This window comes from Delphinus delphis, chromosome 9 (genome assembly GCF_949987515.2).
Source record: "Delphinus delphis chromosome 9, mDelDel1.2, whole genome shotgun sequence".
Taxonomy (NCBI): domain Eukaryota; kingdom Metazoa; phylum Chordata; class Mammalia; order Artiodactyla; family Delphinidae; genus Delphinus; species Delphinus delphis.
This window is the reverse complement of record NC_082691.1, coordinates 87,693,447-87,717,459: the sequence shown is the minus strand read 5'-3', so window position 1 is coordinate 87,717,459 and position 24,013 is coordinate 87,693,447. Positions and strand designations below refer to the sequence as shown.

At 39.9% G+C, this 24,013-nt stretch overlaps 1 protein-coding gene across 1 annotated transcript in view; it reads right to left on the bottom strand.

Moving 5' to 3' along the window:
* Positions 1-24,013, bottom strand: part of EXOC4 (exocyst complex component 4) — an 814,897-nt gene that overhangs the window by 767,234 nt on the left and 23,650 nt on the right. The window contains exon 3 of the mRNA XM_060020916.1: positions 15,572-15,766. Within this exon, the coding sequence (XP_059876899.1) occupies positions 15,572-15,766 (195 nt within the window). The remainder of the gene's footprint in view (positions 1-15,571; positions 15,767-24,013) is intronic.

Genomic DNA, 24,013 nt, shown 5'->3' with positions numbered 1-24,013 from the left:
TAACCTTATGGGAGTTCCCTTGTATGTTATTTGTCATTTTTCCCTTGTTGCTTTCAATAATTTTTGTCTTTAATTTTTGTCAATTTGATTACTATGTGTCTTGGCATGTTTCTCCTTGGGTTTATCCTGTATTGGACTCACTGTGCTTCCTGTACTTGGGTGGCTATTTCCTTTCCCGTGTTAGGGAAGTTTTCGACTATAATCTCTTCAAATATTTTCTCAGGTCCTTTCTCTCTCTCTTCTCCTTCTGGGACCCCTATAATGCAAAAATTGTTGTGTTCAATGTTGTCCCAGAGGCCTCTTAGGCCGTCTTTATTTCTTTTCATTCTTTATTCTGTTCTGTGGCAGTGAATTCCACCATTCTGTCTTCCAGGTCACTTACCCATTCTTCTGCCTCAGTTATTCTGCTATTGATTCCTTCTAGTGTATTTTCATTTTAGTTATTGTATTGTTCATTTCTGTTTGTTCTTTAATTCTTCTAGGTGTTTGTTCTTTAATTCTAGATCTTTGTTAAACATTTCTTGCATCTTCTCAATCTTTGCCTCCATTCTTTATCCGAGATCCTGGATCATCTTCACTATCATTATGCTGAATTCTTTTTCTGGAAGGCTGCCTATCTCCACTTCATTTAGTTGTTTTTCTGGGGTTTTTATCTTGTTCTTTCATCTGGTACATAACCCTCTGCCTTTTCATTTTGTCTATCCTTCTGTGAATGTGGTTTTCCTTCCATAGGCTGCAGGCCTGTAGTTCTTCCTTCTGCTGTCTGCCCTCTGGTGGATGAGGCTATCTAAGAGGCTTGTGCAAGCTTCCTGATGGGAGGGACTGGTGGTGGGTAGAGCTGGGTGTTGCTCTGGTGGGCAAAGCTCAGTAAAACTTTAATCTGCTTGTCTGCTGATGGGGAGGGCTGAGTTCCCTCCCTGTTGGTTGTTTGGTCTGAGGCAATCCAGCACTGGAGGCTACAGGCTCTTTGGTGGGGCTAATGGCAGACTCTGTCAGGGCTCACACCGAGGTGTACTTCCCAGAACTTCTGCTGCCAGTGTCCTTGTCCCCACAGTGAGCCACAGCCACCCCCTGCCTCTGAAGGAGACCCTCCAACACTAGCAGTTAGGTCTGGTTCAGTCTCCTATGGGGTCACTGCTCCTTCCCCTGGGTCCCGATGCACACACTACTCCAAGAGTGGAGTCCCCACACCATTTCTTAAAGGCAGAGTACTACATAATGAGCCAACCAGATGTATTTGGAAGTTTTCTTACACATATTTTCAAAACTAAATCCACGTGGGGAGAGGGGGAGGGAGGGGAGATAGATACTACCAACAAGGATTTTTTCACAGAACACCTACTATTATCTGACAGAACGTTAATGTTCTAACTCACCAGAGTTAGAAACTGCTCACACAGACAACAGAAATCTGTTTGAGTTGAAAACAAATATTTCTTTTAGGATTACAAAGATAAGCAAACATCTACAAAATGTTTTAACACATGATATCGAACAGGACAGTATGCTTCACTATTAAAAACCTATCCATTTAGGAAACAAGTTCTGAGAAATATTTCCTTAACTCAATAAAATAGGTCAGAGGTACAGTTAAAATGTACATAATCAAGAATCGTCTGGTGCTTTCAAAAAAGAAATTTGCCTTGAGTTGAGAGATCAACCTACAACAAAGGAAATCTTTGTAATTAGAAACTACAAGTGCCCTTAAATTTTCTTTCCCAAATGTCTATTTCTCATTTTCATTTTAGTTTAAACTAGGAATAATGATTTCATAGTTAAGTGTTTGTCTTCTACCAGTCTTACTCAAGCTGATTAGGTAAAAAGATCTAGTTTTGTGCTTTAACACGAACCAATGGAAATGTCTTTAAGTAACATCAAAGTCAGCCATTCTCAACAGCTGCTTCATTGAAAAAAACGCTAGAAAAGAAACCACTGATCTTTATTTTATTTTTTTGGTTGGGGGAGGTGAGATACACAAAGGTGAATGACAACTGTAACTGTTTCTAAATAGAACTAAGGTTCAAGCCAAAAAACAAACAAAAAAATCTTTCAAATTTAAGCAAAAAAACCCAACCTGATAACTAAACCATCTGCTGGCTAATATTTTGGCAACAGTGTTCCCTACAAAAAGCAAATGTGTTGCCATTGTTGAGTCCAAAACAAATATTTCCTTCAGGACTCTGATAATTACATGGTTCCAAAATGTTCTATCACTTTTCAATAGGTCAGTACATCTCCCTTAAGGAAGCATTTTTCTAGTAAGACAACATAACCATCCTGAAAATGTTGCCTTGGCCCAACTTACAGGTATAATAGAAAGATATGAAATTAGGCTATTCTAGAGAATCGACACCATCCCTTCCCATAAGTATATAAAAAGACACAAGTCTGAACACCCTCAACGAAATAAGAACACCAAAAATCTTTGGCTATGAACAACAAAAGAAACATGCCTTGGAACCTGAGATTTACTTAGCACCCAGGTCACCAGCCTGCTGCCATGGGCCCCTGAACTGTGGGAAGGCAAACTCTGGTGTCTTCAGGCCCTAGTCCTCAAGACAGTACTCTATCTAGAATTCTCCACATTCAAGCTCAGGGGGTCCCAGATGGGCCCAAGAAGCCTCGCTCTGAATCAAGTAGGATTCATACCCATCTCAACACAAGCAGGGAGGATGTTTCTCACAAGAATCCCAAATCATTCACTTACCAAACATTCCCGTTTAGCTATACCGTATTTCCCAAAGCAGAGATTTTATTCTTTATCAGACAGAAACTGGTAAAAGAAACCAAATGCAAGTTTAAAAAAACAAAAAAAACGTGATTTCATGTATTAGTTTGAAATACGAAAATTACTGTTTTCATGAGTCAAAAATGATCAAATATCGGCTGTTTCAATGTAACAGTTTAAGGAGCCAGTCTGAAGGCTTTGATGCATCTAGGAAATCACTGTACTTTGCAGAATGTTGTGGCCCGTATAGAGTCCTAAGTATTTAACTGCATAGAGAAACTAGCAACAATTTTACTTGCAGAATATAGTATCATATTATATGGGATATAAAACACAAGCATGGGACCCCAAAGGATTTTGTGCACAACACTCCTACCTGTTAGATATAAACTTGATAATAGCACTTAAAAACTTTCTTAAGGATAAATTTCATCCACTCACTTCTTTTTATAGCATGACACGAGCCACCACATGTGGCCTAAGTAGAGGACGGCTTAGACTGCTCTGCACGCACAAGTGCTTGGTGGAGGGAGGAAGAGAGTATGGGACTTACAAGGGAGAATAAAGGGCTCAGGCTACTGTGGAGGTTTCAGGGAGTCCTAGGGGTCTAGAGGAAAAACAGAATCCCTGATCCCAGCTTCACTGGATTAGAGGTTTTTGGCTCCCTAGGGTTCAGCTTGGCCTCTGACTGAAGGCCTCAGGGCTATTGACAGTTTGGTACTTGAGACAGACTTCCCAAGAAAGCTGCACAGGGCAAGGCCGAGTGCCTGGAGCAAGAACACTTTCTTTTCCCCTAACTCCTCAGCTTGTAGCCCATCAACAAGGATCAAATCAGGCCATCAAAAAAGCCCATTCTTAGAATAAGTCAGTTTGCTAACATAATATTGATGAGCCGCATTCAGGTGCCCCTTCTTCTCCCTCAGGAAGCCCAATACCTATTATGCGGACTCAGCAGGCTCTCACCACTACGAACAGGATGCTAGCCACCGCCATTCTCCCTTCATTACTGCCAGGGTTATTGCATGTTTTTATTTAATAAACCTTCATCAGCTCAAATGGAGGGTTGTTAGTAGTTGAGGTAACAGCCAAATGATAATGCTCCAGAGAGATATCAGTGCTTGCTGGTGCATTAACAAAGAGAGGACAAGGGCTCAGGTCAAGCACGTGTCAATGTAAATGAGGGGATAGTAGGTACTAAAGGCTTAATGCAATAGACTGCCTGGGAGATAATGGAATTTACAGGATAAAGCAAATGAGATGAAGTTACTGATAAGTGAAGGAAGGGAGGGGTGCCTGTAAAATCAAGTGCTGTCAAAGAAAAGGCCTTTTACTTGTGAATTTCTCCTGTACAGGATCTTCAAATCTATCTTAGAAAACAAAACTCAAAAGAGATCAAATGTGCCTTCCAACTTCATCAAAGATCTCATCCTATGACTGCCATGAACCACTGACTTGTTCTAAAAGCATACCAGTCTACTAAACTATTCTTAAGCTTTTCTGAGGGTTCTCCCTTATTTTTGGTTTTCTTAAACATCAGGGCATTCTACCACATCTAATTCCCCTATTTTACTAAAGCAAGTCTTTTTTTTTTTCTCTTGTAAAGTATGGGCAACCAGGTCTTCTAAAGTAGCCATCCCATTAGCACGAGCCTCACAGAATGACAGTATCCGAGAAATGAAAGGTAAGAATTTTCTATTTTCAGGGGTCTTTAAAAGTTGTTAAGACTGAGGCCCCATGCCAATTTTACATATTTTAAAAAAAAAAACTGTGGCCCCGAAATGTTTTTCTTAACCTTTTTCTTTCAAATTAGAAAAGTAACAGATGTGCAAGAAAACTTGAAAAACAAACCACAAGGAAAAAGATCCATATTTTTACTGATCAGATAAAATACATTTTAAACTGACTCCTTCCAATCATTTTCCACACAGAGTTTTTACAAAAATACTGTTACTTTTCAATATGCTTTTTTCATATGGAAATATTTTGGGACCATCTGCCCATCACTAGACATGATTTTTAGTATATTCTTGCTAGTCCATAATATGAATATTCCATAAATGACTTAAACCAACTCACTATACTTAGGTAACTGCTAATTTTTTACTTCCATAAATCTTACTGTGATAATTATCCTTGTATACATATTTTTGAACACTTCACAATTAAAATTCTTAATTCTTTCCTTAACATAATATTCAAGAAGTAGAATTCCAAGTCCAACGTTATTTAGGGTTTCTGATGCATAATGCCAACTTAAGAGCATTATTTTGTTCTAAATGGACTTAACAACTCTGTTCACAATCACTTTCCTGATGAAATTAGACTATACCTAATACCTTATAAGAACTGTAATTGCTTATGGAAAAGCTCATGAAAAAATCCTTCTTTGTTCCTAATTTTATGATGCCTTCATTTCCCATTGTTACCAAAAGCTCTAGGCCTCTCTGTACACTGGTGCCAAATCAAATATCAGAGACAGAGTTTGGGGTGAAGTAGAAAAGAATAGCTTTATGACTTCGGCAGGCAAAGGGGGCCACAATGGGCTCCTGCCTTCAATGTGTCCCAACCCAGGAGGATTTGCTGAGGGTTTTATACCAATGGTTGGGGCGGGGGGGGGCGGGCTCAGCACTTCTCAGCACTTCTACAGCTCTTTACTAACATGAACTATTAAAATCCCACAAAAGAATGTGAGAGGAATATGGCTTTTTTTCATTTTAAGAGCTAGGCAACCACAAGTAATTAGTATTGGGATGGATCTCAAAGAAAATAGACTTCCTTAGCAAGCTCCCCCTATCTTGTCAAAGCCAAGCAAAAACTACTAATCGGCATTCTCAGACCACCACCAGGTGGAGAGAGGGCTCCCAGCAACAACAGGCGTTGCCATCTGCTGCCATTCTTCCACATACATTAGGGTCCCCACCTGGCCACAGACTGACCAGTCAAAATCCTGTTCAAGCAAATCCATACGTGAGGCTGAAACCAGACATAAGAAGGACGATGTGAGCAAAGGACTTGTGTGTTATTCTTGACTGAGATCATTCCTCCTACAGACTTGAAGTGTGTAAATGTAAGCACGTGCGCCTATGGTTAACCTGATTACAACATGTAAGCATTAGTGATGGTAGAGCCAGGAGAGAAATGCTGCTCAACATCAGAAGCCCCAGACCTTTTCACCTGGCCCCGTGTGACAGTGATGACTATCATGCTACCTACACCACTGTAAATTTCTATACTGCCTTCTGTTTCCCAAAGCACTTTACCTGTACAAAGTTTCATTTTTATTCTCACAACCATTCTATAATGTACACGGAGTAAGTATCTGTATATCCACTCTACAGAAGAGGATACTGGAAAACAGAGAGAAAGTGATGCATCTGTCTAACCTCACAGAACTAGTGGGTCGTTGGGTCGGGACTAGAATTAAGAATGTCTGGCTTTTCAACCCATTTTGTTTTTACTATACTATGCTGTACCTAGACACCACTTGTCAATAAATAAATTTATTGCCCCAATTTCAATCCATTCAATCCCAGCAGTAAGTCAGATAAGAACACACAGTAAAGATACAGAAATCAGAGCACCAAGATGACAGCTCTAAAGAGTTCCAAGTCAGCTCAAACCTGGAGAGCATCTAATTTAGCCATTCAACGAAACTCATATTGACCAAATAATCAGGCTATAAAATCAGACTAAGAGCCAAATACTCATCAGCTCTATCCAAAAACTGCACTAGAGGACAGCAACAAAGTAACTTTAGTCAACCTACAACATTTCTACATAAAGGTCAATATTGCCATGTGATATGTCTGTCTTACACAAATATTTGGTTTCAAATGTAAGTGTTAAATGAAGTCAAGGACAATTAGTTTTGGTCTATTGCATAGCATAGGCTATACCGTACACATCACTGGTTCCAAATCTGTCTGAACGTTGGAATCCCTTGGAGAATGCCAACAATTACTGAAGCTAGCGTCCCACCCCCAGAGATTTCAACGTCATCCGTCTAGGGTGCAATCCGGGCTTTAGGATTCTTGAAGGATTCCCTAATGTGCAGAGTTTGGGAACCACTGCCCTACAGCCAAGTGAGCCAGCTGAAAACTGCTGAACCTTATGAGGTTTAGTGAAATAAAACAATTTCTATTTGCTTTAAAATAAGAGGCAAATGAAGAGCAGACAGAAAGAGCAAAATAAAACTAAAGGAGAAGGAAAGCTATTACAATAAGCCAGTGCCTATCAAACAGTGTGGCTTTTAAAAACCCCAGCCTTCAAAAACAAACATAAATTAAAAGGGCAATGAGCGGCAAGAAAAATAGTTACTACAGAGCCCTGTACTTTCACTCTCTAGGAGAAACATAACGCTGCCACACTAAAGCTACTTACTTAATTTGGGATCCAAAAACCGAGGTTACTCATTTACTAACTTTATCTTCAGCTTTTCCTTCATCTTTTTGCCAAGAAAATCAGATGTAGGTGTTTGAGGGAATTCAGGGTTCCCAAATGCAGCTGAAAGCAGCTACGGCTGACCAGAAAATAGCACACCATGGGCTTCCCTGGTGGCGCAGTGGTTGAGAGTCCACCTGCCGATGAAGGGCACGCGGGTTCGTGCCCCGGTCCAGGAAGATCCCACATGCCGCAGAGCAGCTGGGCCCGTGAGCCATGGCCGCTGAGCCTGTGCATCCGGAGCCTGTGCTCCACAACGGGAGAGGCCACAGCAGTGAGAGGCCCGCGTACCGCAAAAAATAAATAAATAAATAAAATAAAATAAAATAGCACACCAGACTACCCCACTCCCAGCCCCCGTATTCCTGGAACTCCTATTGCACTGATCATGATATGAGATGCTGTTTATTTCTTCATCATCTGTCCCTTCCTCCTAGCACGTAAGGTCCTTCAAGTTTAAGGCCACCTTCACAGATCCACATAGAAACAACACAAGTAATCAACAATGGCATCGTCACATTCATTTGTCCGTCTATCAAAATATGTGCCAAATTCTCTGCTGACAAATTATTAGTATAGAATACTGGCATCAGTCTTTCAGATCAGTATTCTACACTAGGAACAGATGGGCTTTAACGGTGGCTGTTTCATTATTGATCACGGATACATTTTTTTTTTTATCATGTAGGGAAATCTATATGGAATATTGAAACATTTTGCAGTCACTGAACCACTGTCAGGTTCGGTCCAATAAGTTCGCTAGAGTTTCGGCTCTGATATTCCCAGTGCTTTCACCTCAATACCATTCATTCCCAGAGTCAGGGTAGGAAAAATCAGCCCTGTGAGATCTCAGAATCTTTCAAGCCAGATGAAAGGAATATGCACTTTGGCCCCTTTTTTCTTGTACATGAATCAGTGGATGCACGGTCACCCCTTGCCTGCCCATAATTTGAGAAAAGAGGCATTAGTTTATTTGCTGATGACACAGTTTTACTGGCACCAACAGGAGCAACCTCATTGGTCCACTGGTCCTGCCATCTAAGCAATGACAGAAAGAGTAACTAAACATCAACTACTCTGATACTAAAATCAACATCTGTTGATAAGCACTCTCTTATAGTGAACTGGCTTGTATCTGATTACAATACCCAAGAGTCACCTAAGACTAGATTTTGCAACAAACTGGTCTTGGATAGTCTACCAACAAATTACATCACTCATAATTGGACAGTCAGTGGGTACCCAGCGAACATATACTTGATGTAAGCTGAAGAGGTGACTGATGACACAGAAACTGAAATCTGTTCATGCCAAATCCCAAATATATGGCCTAGGGCTCTGGGGTCTTGATCATCCATCTGTGCCTGTGTAAGAGCAGACTAGACTTGTTTTCCGAGGAAAATCCTATCTCTGCCTGCAGGAATTCCTTGACCATATAAAATGTGGAGTGGTCTTTCATTCAGGGCAAGAAGAAAAGGAATCAAAAATGCCTAACTTAGCCAGCCCTACTTCAACTCTTATCAGCTCAAAACAAGTCCGCCTCAGACGGGTTTTTGAGGGTATAACATGATAACAATCACTACATCCTTTCTTACAGTATCAGTAAACATAATCAATTATAAATAACATTTCTAAGGTCTTACTATGTATACTGTGCGTACTTTACATACATAGCTTAATATTTCATTTAATCCCTTCAGCAACTCTGGAGGCATACAATTATTCTCAACTCCAACTTTCAGCAAAGTCAAATTAAACAAGTAGCCCCAAGTCATCCAGCTAGTAAAGGTCAAAGCTGGGATTCAAGCACAGGTCCACCTGACCCACACTAAGACCCACGCTGACAGTCACAGCCTTGAATGTTGTACAACAATTGCAAAGGCTCTTGTAAACTAAGAGTATTACACATATACCTATTTTTATTATAGGATCTTAAAAAACTATGCAATTAAATAGCTGTTTTATTACTCTCTTCACCCCAGAGGTGGCCACATCTTCATAGGGTAAGCGAAATAATTCCACCATACCATTCTTTCAGCAAAGCACTCTGGGATCCTCTGGGAAGAAGACAGGCAACATATATATGTTGTTATTATAATTATCATAATAATCCTTATCTGACTATACAACTATGGATTCTTTTTAAAAACGCATATAAATTTTTTAAAAAAGACAAAATGATCAAGAGACATTCAAAATCTCTACAATCTCAGGAAGCCTTAGAAATGAAAAATTTATTTTAGTCACAAGCCTTGTGACTGTCAGCTAAAGTGCTTCAAAACTACTCACACTGGCTTGGTTTCCACTGATTGAATGCAATTATGAATTGACTTCTATGGGTTGATAAATCAGAACTTGTGTAAGTGGTTTTCAAAGCTCATCTGTGCAATTTCAGTTCGATGCAGACTTCCACACAAAATTCTCCTTAAAAAAATAGTTCATAAAAATATTAACTATCATGAAATACCTTCCTGGTTAGCTCATACCACTGGGAAGAAGCTGTTCTTACATTAATAATTCTTCCCAGAATTAATCAGTCATTGTACATTAGAACCAGCAGCTGGAGTGTTTTGAGTGATAATGAAACCTGTAACAAGGCATCTTCAGCCGTCTTTTCAAGACAATAAGGGAATTAAAATTTCAATTTAAATGCAGAGGTTTGAAACACGCTTCACTGGCAAAATTGCTTCAATTAATGTGAGTGGAATACAAAGGACAAACTGCAGAAATGTGATGCAGCAACCAGAAATTATGTCATTAATGCGCTTGCATCAACCCAGCACAATGACTGCAGAGGTCTAATTTAAACCGTACATATCACAAAGCTACAGGCTACAGTATTAATCAAGTCTCTGATTTCAATATGACGGATACAGGCTTCGTGTTGGATCACTTTTAGCTTTTCATAGGCTAACAGCAGCTGTTTACCTTGAAGGAGGAAACAAAAGGCCATGCCTATTTGCAGACATCCCCTGTCATGACAATTTATTTTATGCAATACTCAAGTTATCAAAAGACATAAATATCCCATCTAGAAGCCAAGTCTATAGCTATCAGCCCAGGCTGATGGTGAAATAGGAACTGCAGGAGCTGACAAGAGCCATGGGTCACCACTGATTTATTTACTCTGAATTTATTAACCTGAGTAGGGATTAAATTACTGGGCATCTGCACCTGCCTTAAAAATGGAAAGACAGGGCTTCCCTGGTGGCACAGTGGTTGAGAGTCTGCCTGCCGATGCAGGGGACATGGGTTCGTGCCCCGGTCCAGGAGGATCCCACGTACCACGGAGCGGCTGGGCCAGTGGGCCATGGCCGCTGAGCCTGCGCGTCTGGAGCCTGTGCTCCGCAGCGGGAGAGGCCACAGCAGTGAGAGGCCCGTGTACCGCAAAAAAAAAAAAAGGAAAGACAAAATCTCTTGATAAAAAGATCTAAGCAAATCAGAGGGGTTTGAAAGACTAGATTGTTCTGTCTTCACTTTCCTCTGATGTCTTTTAAAGGAAATTACTTTTTCTTTTTTTTTAAATTTATCTTTATTTATTTATTTTTGGCTGCCTTGGGTCTTCGTTGCTGGGCATGGGCTTTCTCTACTTGCGGGCGAGCAGGGGCTACCCTTCGTTGAGGTGTGTGGGCTTCTCATGCGGTGGCTTCCCCTGTTGCGGAGCACAGGCTCCAGGCACATGGGCTTCAACAGTTGTGGCTCACTGACTCCACAGCACAGGCTCAGTAGTTGTGGCACATGGGCTTAGTTACTCCGCAGCATGTGGGACCTTCCTGGACAAGGGATCGAACCTGTGTCCCCTGTATTGGCAGGCGGATTCTTAACCACTGCGCCACCAGGTAAGTCCTCCTCTGATGTCTTTTAGCAAAGATTTCCATTTGGACCCTTGAGATGCCTTAAGTAGATTTTACTTCTAATAGCACATAACCATGGGGAAAGGAAATGTGATTATTTTCTCATATGAAGTGCAATCAAAGAGCAATTATAGACCTTACTATTTACTCATATACAAAAGACCAAATTGAAGAATATTTCCAACGTTTTGAGCACATCTTAAATCCTACCTCCATGAAATCTTCACTGTATATTAGAATATGCTAAACCCCCTGGTCATCCAAACCAACTACCTCCTCTGGAAAATGGGAAGGACATCAGAAACCTCTCTCTCATAGGGCTGTTGTGAGAATTCAAAGTGTTAACAAAGGTAACATACTTAAAATGGTACCAGCACACAGTGAGGGCTCAACACATATTAGCTATTATTATAATTATTGTTTTTATTGTCCATTTAAATATTGCAGAAAGGAACGGTTAGAAAATAGAGAACCTTGCCATTAAAAAAACAAAAACAAAACCTAACAAAAACCCCAAACCAGAGGAGAAAAAAATCAGACCAGAGCTCCTAGAGAGGAATTTTCCTTTCCTCTATTTAGTGGTATCAAAGTCTTCCACAGAGTTACCCGTTCGGCTAATCATCTGTGAACTCTGACCATGTGAAGTACATTATGCTAAGTACAGGGTAGACAAAAATAGGTAAGATATAGTCCCTGCCCTCAATGACCTACCATACAAACAAAAGCAATTATATTTATGGAGACAAAGAAAAGCATCTACTCATGTCAAGTATTCTTGCCACAATAAAAATATATAATAATTCTTTTTTAAAAAAAGAGAAGCATCTAATTACCAAGGACATTCAGAAACTTGATGAAATTTGAGCCAAGTCTTAAAGAATAAATCATCATTTTCCAAGCAAGCAGGATAAGGATTAGGTTCAAGGAAATTTACGATTCATAAACAAGAAATCTATCACATCCCTATACATCAGCAACAAATAGCTAGAAATTATAATTAATAAAGAGCCACTATTTTAAAAAGCAACCAGGAGCTGAGAGCCAGAAGTAAAACTAACAAAATACATGTACTGTCTCTAAGGAATACATCACTAAGCATTATTATAAAGCACATAAATTAAGACGTCAATAAATGAGAGATACCCTTTTCTGAAAGACCTGATATTACAAAGATGAAATTCTCCTAAATTTAATCAAAATACCATCACGCTTTGCATGGAACTTGACAAGTTGATACCAAAATTCATATGGAAGAGAAAAGGGCCAAGAATAGCACAGACAGTTCTGAATAGCAAGGTGAGGGAATGTCTTCACCTGCTATCAAGATATATTATAAAATTATAGTAATTAAAACAACATGGTTTTGGTGCAGATACAGACAAGACCAACTGAACAACATAAAGAGCTCAGAAACAGACCCATGCACATGTGAAAACTTGGTATGTGATCAAGATGGAATTATAAATCGGTAGGAAATGAATTCAATAAATGGTCTGAGCCAAGTGGCTATATAGAAGGTAAAATTAGATCCCTAGTTCATACCATACATGATAATACATTTTAAATGGATTAAAGACAATGATATAAGAGATTCTCTTTATGACAGTAGGATAAAAAAATTTCTCAAAATAAGTCACATAACAAAGGAAATAAAGAATGAAAAACATTATTGAATTAAATTTTAAAACTTTTTAATAAAAGACACCCTAAACAAAAAGATATACTACCAACTGGGAAAAGATATTTACAATCCATCTAAAAGACAAAGGATAAGGATCCAGAGTACATAAAGAACTACAACAGAAAAAGAGGAACTTCCGGGAACTCTCTCTCTCATACTTACTCTTTTCTAGAGGTGACTACCCTTCCTTCCCACACAACTCCCCAGGACCCCCCTTCCCCCAACAAAATAGTTTTAGTTGGAACTGACAATCACAGTACCCAAGCTGCCTAAACTAGATCTGACCCCCATTTTTGAATTATAAGATTATTTTCCTCTGCAAAGCTGGAAAAATGTAAAATACAGCTCACAACCCTTCTTTTCCCCCACACATCCAAGCCCCGCCCACATGTGGAAGAAAGTCTATAGTAAAACAATGAAAAAACATACAGATGGCATTGCACATATACTCCTGTTCTTTTAGCAGATTGGTTACATGAGTAAAGCAATTCTTTTACCTAAGCTAGCTAGAGCTAAATTTCTGTAACTTACAGCCAAGAATATAAAGAAGTATTTAATGAGGTCCTTAAGTCAAAACAAAGAAAAGACAATGTTCATTATTAATTAGCTCTTAAATAAATTAGCCCTTAAGGAATAAAGGCTAATCCTAAAATCTGAAATCCTAAAATGAGCATAATTAACACCAAAATAAATTCTAACAACCTATTTTTTTTTTTTTTTTTTTTTTGCAGTACGCGGGCCTCTCACAGCCGTGGCCTATCCCGTTGCGGCAGAGCACAGGCTCCGGACGCGCAGGCTCAGCGGCCATGGCTCACGGGCGCAGCCGCTCCGTGGCATGTGGGATCTTCCCAGACCGGGGCACGAACCCGTGTCCCCTGCATCGGCAGGCGGACTCTCAACCACTGCGCCACCAGGGAAGCCGTAACAACCTATTTTTAATATATGGCACTTACTTAAAAGCAGGCCCACTACAAAAAATCATGATTCAAATAGATGTGTAAATGCTACACAAATATATATAAGCTTATCTATTCTGATTGCTGAATCTTGAATATTTAGCACATATATGCCTTCCTAACACAAACCAACAGCAAAGCTAAAGAGGTGACTAATTTTTTTGTTGGACACCGTATAGTCATTATTAAGGAAGATGACATTATAAAGATACTGAAAATACCCAATTATTTTACCACTCCAAAGAAAAGACCATTATTAATCTCCCTCCACTGTGGAAACTGACTATTCACTATCACACTACCTGGTTTTAATATATGAGAGAATATCACAGCACATCTCATCTCTTGGTTACCAAATTTCCTTTAAAGCTTCTTATGACAGACTTAGAGCAAAATTCCTCTTGAAAGTCTGAATGAATTAGAACCACTTAGAGGATTTAACCTGTTTTTCTCCCACTAATTCCTCTCAGTGTTTTCCCCCCCCCCCAGTGTTACAGCCAATCTAATTTGTTGAAACAAAGATAAGAGACTTTCACCTACTGTGAAAAGAAAATCCAAACACAGTCCATCTACTCCTGAGAGTTTCCGTAGTCGCCAGACAACTGTGAGAAGGAAGTAGGGAACTTTGTGTGGAAAGAGGAGGTGGAATGAGCAGCCCTTGCTAATAGCCACAGGCCCTAGGAAAGTTAGCGCTTTTAGGGAACAAGATGTGTATTTTTTTTTTTTTTTTTTTTTGCGGTACGCAGGCCTTTCACTGTTGTGGCCTCTCCCGTTGCGGAGCACAGGCTCCGGACGCACAGGCTCAGCAGCCATGGCTCACGGGCCCAGCTGCTCCACGGCATGTGGGATCTTCCCAGACCGGGGCACAAACCCGCATCCCCTGCATCGGCAGACGGACTCACAACCATTGCGCCACCAGGGAAGCCCTATTTTTTTATTCATTATCTTGACGCTCAGCCACATGTACCACCAGCTGCAACCTTCTCTGAATTTTCATTCCTAATTCAAAAAGTAGCAAAATGGGCTTCCCTGATGGCACAGGGGTTAAGAATCCACTTGCCAACTCAGGGGACACGGGTTCAAACTCTGGTCCAGGAAGATCCCACATGCCGCAGAGCAACTAAGCCCGTGCACCACAACTACTAAGCCTGCGCTCTAGAGCCCGCGAGCCACAACTACTGAGCTCACGTGCTACAACTATTGAAGCCTGCATGCCTAGAGCCCATGGTCCACAACAAGAGAAACCACCGCAATGAGAAGCCCACACACCGCAACAGAGAGTATCTAGAGAAAGCCTGCACACAGCAACGAAGACCCAACGCAGCCAAAAATAAATTAATTAAATAAATTAATTTTTTTTTTTACAAAGTAGCAGAATGGATGAAGATACAGGCTAAAGGCTAGGCTGTGGAATACTCCTGCCGGACAAAGTTATTCCAGAATTATTCCCCCCAAAATTATTTTCTTTCTTATCAACTTAAAGGAAAAAAACAAAGCCCTAATATAAATAGTCCTTCACAGAATTTTTGGAACACAGTTTATAAATTTCCTAAACTTCTCTCTCATGCAGATTTCATTCTTCAAAATGGGATTCATTAACTATCTTCCTCTGAAACTAAAACAAACACCTCTCATTACCATTCCAACATGACTTAAGTACTGGTTTCTTACCATTATACTTCTTGCCGCTGTTCCAAAGGCAGACAATGCAAACACTGACATTAGGAAGAGAATCGCCTACTATTGCAAACACTGACATTAGGAAGAGAACCAGCAGGCTTCACCTGCAAGGGCTCGTGAATCCCAAGAGGGTAGTTTGTCATGTGCTTCATGAAGGACAGAATTCAGAGAGAACAGAAGGAAGCGCTCTAATCTTAGCAGAAATGCCCAGGAGCGCAGGCTGTGCTCTTACCAGCATGTCGGTGGCACTGAGATAGTGCTTGCTGGCCATGCACTGTTCCAGCTTTTGAGGCACTTGCTTGATATTCTCGATTTCATCCAGCAGGTTCAGGACATGCTTGTGTTCAATTCCTTCAATCCACAATTTCCGAAGCTCATCTCGTTTGCAGTGCAACAGCATCTTGCATGAAAGCAGATTCTCTTTTACCTACAATAGAACAGTTTCAATCTTGGGTCAGTCCAAAGTCTTTCCAGCCTAAACCCACAATTTGGTTAGTATTCTTCACCAGTACTGCTATAAGTAACAGTTCCTAGTTATCACTGCCACTCATTCTGCTGTGGTTAATCTGCTTGTGAAATCCTAATCCTGGTTATTACACAGATTCACTTGCTCAGGTCTCCACTTCTCTGTATTTTCTCTCCTGAGAAATGAGAAAATTACTCATGATATAGAGCATATACTCTGAAAATATGAAGTTCCACACCAAAGTTAACATATCTAGGAGGGAATGACTGATTTGCGAGTCCGTGCTATTATTCCTTCCCCATTCTTCCTGGCATATTTCCTATTCAGATGATAGGTCACTTGGTTCATCCTTCTAGGTCTAGAACTTTAGCTGAAGTTGATAACAAAGGACATGGCCGTTCGTCTCAACCGACTAAAATGAAGGTAAGCCCAGTTTCCAGAAAAGAGTAGACGCTTCCAGAGACAGTCGTGAAATAAAGGGAATTAAAACATACCAAGAATTGTTTCCATGTATTCTGATTTTAGGTATTAAATATGACAGTTGCAGGCATTCTCATAGATCTGCACAGTTTGCTGACCAGCCTAGGCACAGCTTGATAACACAGGAGGAGGAGAAGAGGATCAGGGAAGGGTAGTCGCCATGTACATGATAAGTGTATTTTCATGTTCTACCCTAATTAAAATTTTGATTTTTTTTTTTTTTTTTTTTTTTTTTTTCGGTACACAGGCCTCTCACTCTCTCACTGTTGTGGCCTCTCCCGTTGTGGAGCACAGGCTCCGGACGCGCAGGCTCAGTGGCCATGGCTCACGGGCCCAGCCGCTCTGCGGATTGTGGGATCTTCCCGGACCGGGGCACAAACCCATGTCCCCTACAGGCAGACTCTCAACCACTGCGCCACCAGGGAAGCCCCAAAATTTGATTTTTATAGCATGAAAAAATAAAAAGAATCATGACCTTTCACAATTCATAGAACTACTTTCATATACTTTTGACATTCCTTTACATGTATTTTTATTTAAATTAGAATTTCATGTTTGTTTACAGTTTTGGTTTTGTTTTCTGTTTGAGGTAAAATTTATGCATGAAAGTGCATCACTTGATGAGTTTTAGCAAATGCATACACACCTGCAATAATCCAAACCTTCGTCAATAAATAGGACATTCCCATCACCCTAGAAAGTCTACCCTGTTTTTAACAATTAAAAATCTGTCTTCTTTTACAACATTTGGTGTGGTGGTACACAGACTCATGATGCTACTTTTTGGTGACTGTAAAACTAAATTTTGACATTTTTCCAGCAAACATGGAAAATATGAATTGAACGCTAAAATTAGAAGGTATGTTGAGACAGCACCTAATCCAATCCTACAACTTTAGGACAATATCTAAATCATGCTTTTATCAAACTGTCCAATGTAAAAAGAGCCCTGAATAAACAGGTTTTGTAATCTGTCTTGATTAGCACAGAAGAATGACTGTTAGCTTTTCGGGGAGTTATAGACCCCTTTGACAATCTGTTGAAGAAGGTTCTAATCACCTCTACTCCTTCCATCAATCCCAAAGAGATAGCAAAATAATTCTTTTTTAGCATAAAATACCAAGAAAAGAGAGAACAGAGAGGAGGGAACAGCAAGGATGGCTAGAAACCCTTGGAAGCTGGTAAGAAGATGGCTGGCATCAAGTGGGGTTTGCTAACACTGAAAAGGAGGCACCCAGAATATTGAAGGCAAGAGTACAGGGTTGAAACTAAGTATTTTGAGCCCTCATCCAACATCCTCATCAAACCACACAGACATGTAATTCTCTCTGCCACGGCACTGGCCAAACAGGAGGTTTACAATCTGAAGAAACTGAACTAGAAAGAATCTGGACCAGGAAATGCCAGACAGCTGAGAGGAGGGTGTGAGGCACTGGACAGAAAACAGGAGAATGAAGTCAACGTGGACCCACCGACAAGTAAGGTCCTCAGCCCTCCCTGGACCCACAGCCTCCGTCCTGGGTTGGCTCCAATAACACTCAGCTTGACTTTGATCCCCAACACAGGAAACTTACGGCTTTCCCCTGGGAAAAACAACCAAGGAAACTGCTGGGTCCCTACCCAATCATCACTAGACAAGCCCGACCACATGCTGTGAGCTCCATCTCAGCTTTGTAGTATACCTCCCTCCTCCATCCAAACAGTTAGCCAAGGATCACCACACAGTCAAGTAAAGCCTGTAATATGGAAAGACAGGCATGAAAACAAAGAAAAAAGTGCTGAGGGGAGTAGGGGAACAGAAACTAGGCAGGACAAAGAAATTTTAAAAAGCTATAATTAATATCCCTTGGGGGAAAAGATATTACATCAATGAAACAAGAATAGGATGCTATTAAAAATTCAGAGAATGAAAAACAGCTCTTGGAAATTAAAAATATGATAGGAAAAAAAATCCAACACAAAGGTTAGAAGAGACTCTTGAAATCTCCAAAGAGTAAGACACAAAAAACAAAGAAAGGAAAATAGGAGATAAAAGAAAATGGGGTGGTTGATCCGAGAGGTCCAAATAAGAATTGCAGGGGAGGAAAAGTGAGACAAAGTGGAGAAAAAATAATAATATAATGGAAGAAAATGTTCCAGAGTAAAAGACATGAACTTTCAGATTGAAAAGGCACACAGAGTGCTTGAGACAATGAAGTGAAAAAAGACCCAGGGCACATTATCCTGACTCGTAAGAACATAAGGATATAGAGACAATCCTAAAAGCTTTCAAAGGAGGAAAAAAAGCCATACAAAGGACTGTGAATCAGAATGCGTCTCAACAGCAACACTGAAAGCTACAAGACAAAGGAATAATGTATCTTCAAAATCCTAAGAGAGAATTATTTCCCAGAAAAACTATCAATCAAGTGTGAGGAAAAAATAAAGACATTTTCAGGCATGCAAGCTCTTAAAAAATAAACCTCATATGCACCATTATCTCAGCAAGCTACTGAAGAATGTACTCCATCAATATAAGAGAAAAACAAGAGGAGAAACAGAGGATCCAGGAATGGGGGAAACCGATGCAGAACAAAGGCAATGGGATTTTACAATCATTAACTACAAGGAAAACGAGAACAAAATTGCACAAGCAAAAATAGTATGCTGCTGGGCTTCCCTGGTGGCGCAGTGGTTGAGAATCTGCCTGCTAATGCAGGGGACACAGGTTCGAGCCCTGGTCTGGGAGGATCCCACATGCCGCAGAGCAACTAGGCCCATGAGCCACAACTACTGAGCCTGCACGTCTGGAGCCTGTGCTCCGCAACAAGAGAGGCCGCAATAGTGAGAGGCCCGCGCACCGCGATGAAGAGTGGCCCCCGCTTGCCACAACTAGAGAAAGCCCTCACACAGAAACGAAGACCCAACACAGCCAAAAATAAACAAACAAATGTGGGGTTTTAAAAAAAAAGTATGCTGGATGGTTTAGATGTAAATATTTACGTCGTTATGATAAAATACGCACCAGCTATTTAACCAAAAACTAGGACACAACTATACAGAGAGGATGAGGGAAGAAGATGAGGTGGGGTGGGGGAAAGAGTGAAGGAGGAACCATAACTGGAAGCTCATATACAACGTCTAAAATAGAAAAATCCAGAAAAGTAGTATAAGCATATTACTTAGAAATACAGAAATACAAATATCTGGGAAAAAACTAAAAGAGTAAAAGTCCATACCTCCAAAGTGTTGGAATTAGTACTGTGGTGGGATGAGGTAGGGGAATGCTGGTTTTTATCAGCATTTGTGGTTTTATTTGATTTTTTAAACACAGTTCTCAAGGCCATTCCTAGATCCTCTAGGAGTTCTTGGTGCCTGGGTTAAGAACTCTAGCTATTAAATCCATTCTATGTTAAATCTTAGTTAAAAATCTCTCAGAATCTAATTTCTGATATTCTACTTATATCACCTTGGTTCTATACTTCTCAGCTTTTCCCTCTGTGTGTAATGGTTACTATGGAAACTGTTAAAAATAAATTTTATGTCATACAACACCCAACTAGGCTCTTGATGCAGATAGTGGGAGATAGACTTACAGGGTGTCAGCAAAGCTTGGCAAACTCCCTTCTGATTGGAATAAAAGACCATTATGGCATTTCACACGAGGATATATACAGTATAATCAGCTCACTCCTCATTTTTACATACTACATGGAGGAAAAATGAAAAGGAAGGTAGAATGTGTGTGTGTTTGGGGGTGGGGGAAATGGCATCAGGCTGTGTGGAAAATGAACATTACCAAAACCATTTCCTAAACGGTTTAGCCAGAGCTGCAGACATAAGAAGCTAAAAGAACTTTTAATACTTAATTGCCCTGAGGCTTCAGCTTTTTGATCAGAAAGTCAGTTATGAAGAAATGTTCTTTTAAAACTTGGGGTGGCAGGGGGAATACCAGTCAGCAATAAAAAGGAAGAAATGTGAAGAACCTCAAGATTACGCTGAGCAAAAGAAGCCAGACGCAGGAGTATACACGCTATGAAGTTCTGTAACAGGTAAAAATAATATATGGTGATAGATTTCAAATCAGTATTTGGGGCAAGATGGGGTGGGGGGTATGGTCTATAAAGAAGCAGGAGAGAAGTCTCTGGGGCAATGGAAACATATTCAAGGATATATACGTCTGACAAAACTCACTGAACTAAAAATAATGCATTTTATTGTACGTAAACGCTAGCTCAATAAATATGATTTTTGAAACAGGGAGGGGAGAAACAGGGCTATGTCCATCAATGAATAAATGCAGGTAAATGTAAGAAAGGTACCATATTCCACCTAAATGTTTATTTCTCAAAGGCCTGTTCTTTTTAGAAACGTGGTGACAGCATTTTAATTCCATTCTAATTTAATCAGGATAGTTAAGATTCAAAAATTCTGTTACTCTGTTTCTTCCTTAAATAAATCCATGAAGAGTCAAGCTTTTCAAATCATGACATCAAAACCCAAGTAAAGAAATCCTTCCTCAAACACAAGTTTCCTTTGCTTCCTCAGAACTCTAGTAACTTCATTTGCTCCAAATAGCCTAAAACAAGAATTTCAGTTTCAATAAACAAGAACTAAATCACTTTAATTAGAGACTATTAGAAAAAGAGAAAATAAGGAACACAGGGCCCAAGAGGTCATTGTGAATGGATATGTGAGATGACACAGAAAGCAGAGAGAGAGAGATTTTTGCAACCCTGCCTTGAGAAAGATCAAGAGAGGAGGAAATGAACTGGGGCCTCTGAACAACACGTTGGGACATGTGACAGAGGAGGATGCTGATGGAGGCAGAGGGGAGGTGGTGGAGGCCCTAACTTTTAAGCCATAAAATCAGAAAAGCATTGAACTTGGATGGAGTATTAGGGGAGGAGGGGAATGCCTTTGAGCGTGCATGTTATCTGTAATAAAATACAACAAATGTGCAAGCACCTCATTGATACTGTAGACTAGAAATATCCTGTAAAGTTCCTCAGAAGCAAGGGATGGGAAATGAAAATTAATGAAACAATCAACGTTATTCTTACTTCTAAAAGTACAGAGTATCAAATTTTCTCTTATTTGTAGTAAAAACAAGTCCACATGTAAGCATTTTCACGGGTATCCTCCTAACACATGTCCAAGCCACTTTTTCCCATAGTCTTAATGGAAAGTGCTTACAACAAATGAACTTTAGAAACACTACTCAGTGCTCTGTTTAAAAGCCCTTTAGAACTAAAGATCATTTTTTAATTACCCTCAAACTTCTAGTTCTCATGCTTTTTGCTCCTTAGTTTTCCAGCTTCCATTTTAAGGTCTTAAATTCTGAGAGGCTTCACTCAACCTTTTCCGAAGGCAATACTATGCTTTTGAGTTGCAGAGTCTGGATACAGAACACAAATACAGACACAGTTAAACTTAATGAAAAGACTGCCTTGTAGTTCTTGTGACCGCATTGATGATCCGGACCACTGCCTAGATTTTAAATGATGCTATCTCATTCTTGCCCCCAGTTTAGCATGTCCATTTCTAGGCTTTTTTCCCTTTCTCATACAAGCAGCTGGGATTTTATGTCTGGGCTTAAATAACTTCCTACCAAAACCATGTTGTCCTACTGTGACTTACTTTTTTATATCCATTAAGGTTATTCTTCATTCTAATTCCACCTCACAACATATACTTTCATATAAAAAGGTCACAAAATTATTTTAGTTAAATGTTAAGTAATGAATGTTACATTACTCAATGATCAAGCCCTAACAACTTCACTTTAACAATCACATATGGTTATTTCCAATTACAGGCAAGAAAAATGAGTTAAGAGCTCGATCAAGCACCAACAGAACAGCCGAAACTGGGGCGAAATGTAAAGTGTGTGTGCGCACATCAAAACAGAGACAAGTGTCTGTGTTTTCCCTTCAGTTTACCTGCTTCTATGATAAGCATTAGAGGGATACTTAGTATCTTTAAAGAAATCTGGCATCATCTCATCTACTTAATACAGGATCAAAGAAACACTCAAATTCAAATACTACCAACAAGCATACGGCCCAAGTTCCCAACTCATATCCATTCATATTCATCTATTCTGGTGCTGCTGTAACAGTCATTATGACAGACACTGGTAGAACCTATAAATTCTGAGGTTTTCTAATGCAGCAACATCTCATTTGTACTCAACAGTAATAAGACAGCCCAACTATTTTACTTATCCACATAAGTGACCTGATCAATCATACATGGTATTTTACTTGCACATTTAATCTCAAAAAAATTCTAAGTGGACTTGACTGATATAAAGAAGTTTGGAGCATCAAAGAAGAGTCAGATCTATCTGTCAGCTCACATTGTCCTCAAGGACAGAGATTCTACCAACAAGAATCCATAAATGAAAGAAATGCCAAGATGGGAAATGTAAACAGTTCTGTGTTCTCAAGCTTTAAAAGGTAACAAAGCATGAACGTGAACATCTTCATCTGCCTTGGCCCCCACTAAAATCTCTTCTCAGTATAGCAGCTAGAGTGGCCCTTTTAACATGTTAGACACATCGTGCCGTTCTTGTGCTCAACACTTACAATGATTTCCACACACCCAGAGTTAAAATCAAAGTCCTTACAGCGATCAAGACCCCACGTGACCTGACCCACTCTGCCACACCTCACCCACCAGCACTCTCGTCTCCCTCTGCCACTCTCCCCACTTCTCACTGTGCTCCAGCTCCAACCTTGCTGCTCTCCCAAATTCCAATCATGTTCTTGCTTGAGGATCTTTCTGTACCTGCTATTCCTTCTTCCTGGGGTGCTTTTCCGGACTCTCCCTCACCTTCTTCTAGTGTTGGCTTGAATATAACCTCAGTGAAGCCTTCCCTGACCACTCTGTTCAAAACAGCAACTCCCTATTCTCCTTCCTTGCTTTTTTTTTAAATTTTATTTTAAGCACAGCATTTCTTACCATCTGTTATACCCTCTTACTAATTGATAGCCTGCCTTTCTTGACTAGAATGTAAACTCCACGAGGACAGGAATTTTTGTCTGTTTTACTCACTTCTATACCCCAGGACCTAGACCACTGCTCAGCACAAAACAAACACTTAATATAGAGACTAAATCAATGTTGCTAAATATCATCTATTTGTTTTCCTGTGTCTTCCCACTAGCATGTAAGCCCCATGAGGACAGGGACTGGTATTTTCCACTACATGGAAATCTAAAACATATTTCAGTATCGAAACCACCAGCAGCACATAGCTGGCACTCAACAAATATTTATTGAGTGAATCCTCGTTCCATTCTTTTGGCAGAGAGCAGAAAGAAAATGTCAACTCAGATTCACACGTTCTCAACATCTTGCTTGGCTCTGAAATAATGTAAACCAATGATTACTGAATCATCCCCATTTTTACTTTAAAAATATACATACCTTTATTCTGTATACAATCTAAAGTGCAATTAAAAACCAAAACTGACAGGCAAAGATTAGTGAGGAAACATCAGTGTTTCCTTGGTGATGAGAAACAGACTTTCACAGTACAAAACTGTCAAATTATACAATAAAAACAAATTCCCTTTCATTTTTCCCCAAAATTGTCTTCTCCCATGTATCAACTATCAAAGGCTTTCTTGAAAAGACATTTAGCCCTTTATTTTTCTCTTGCCAATACTGAGGCTAGTTCATAATACTGAGTTATGTGACATTTACTTTCTTGACAACTGTCTGATATAGTAAAAAACAATT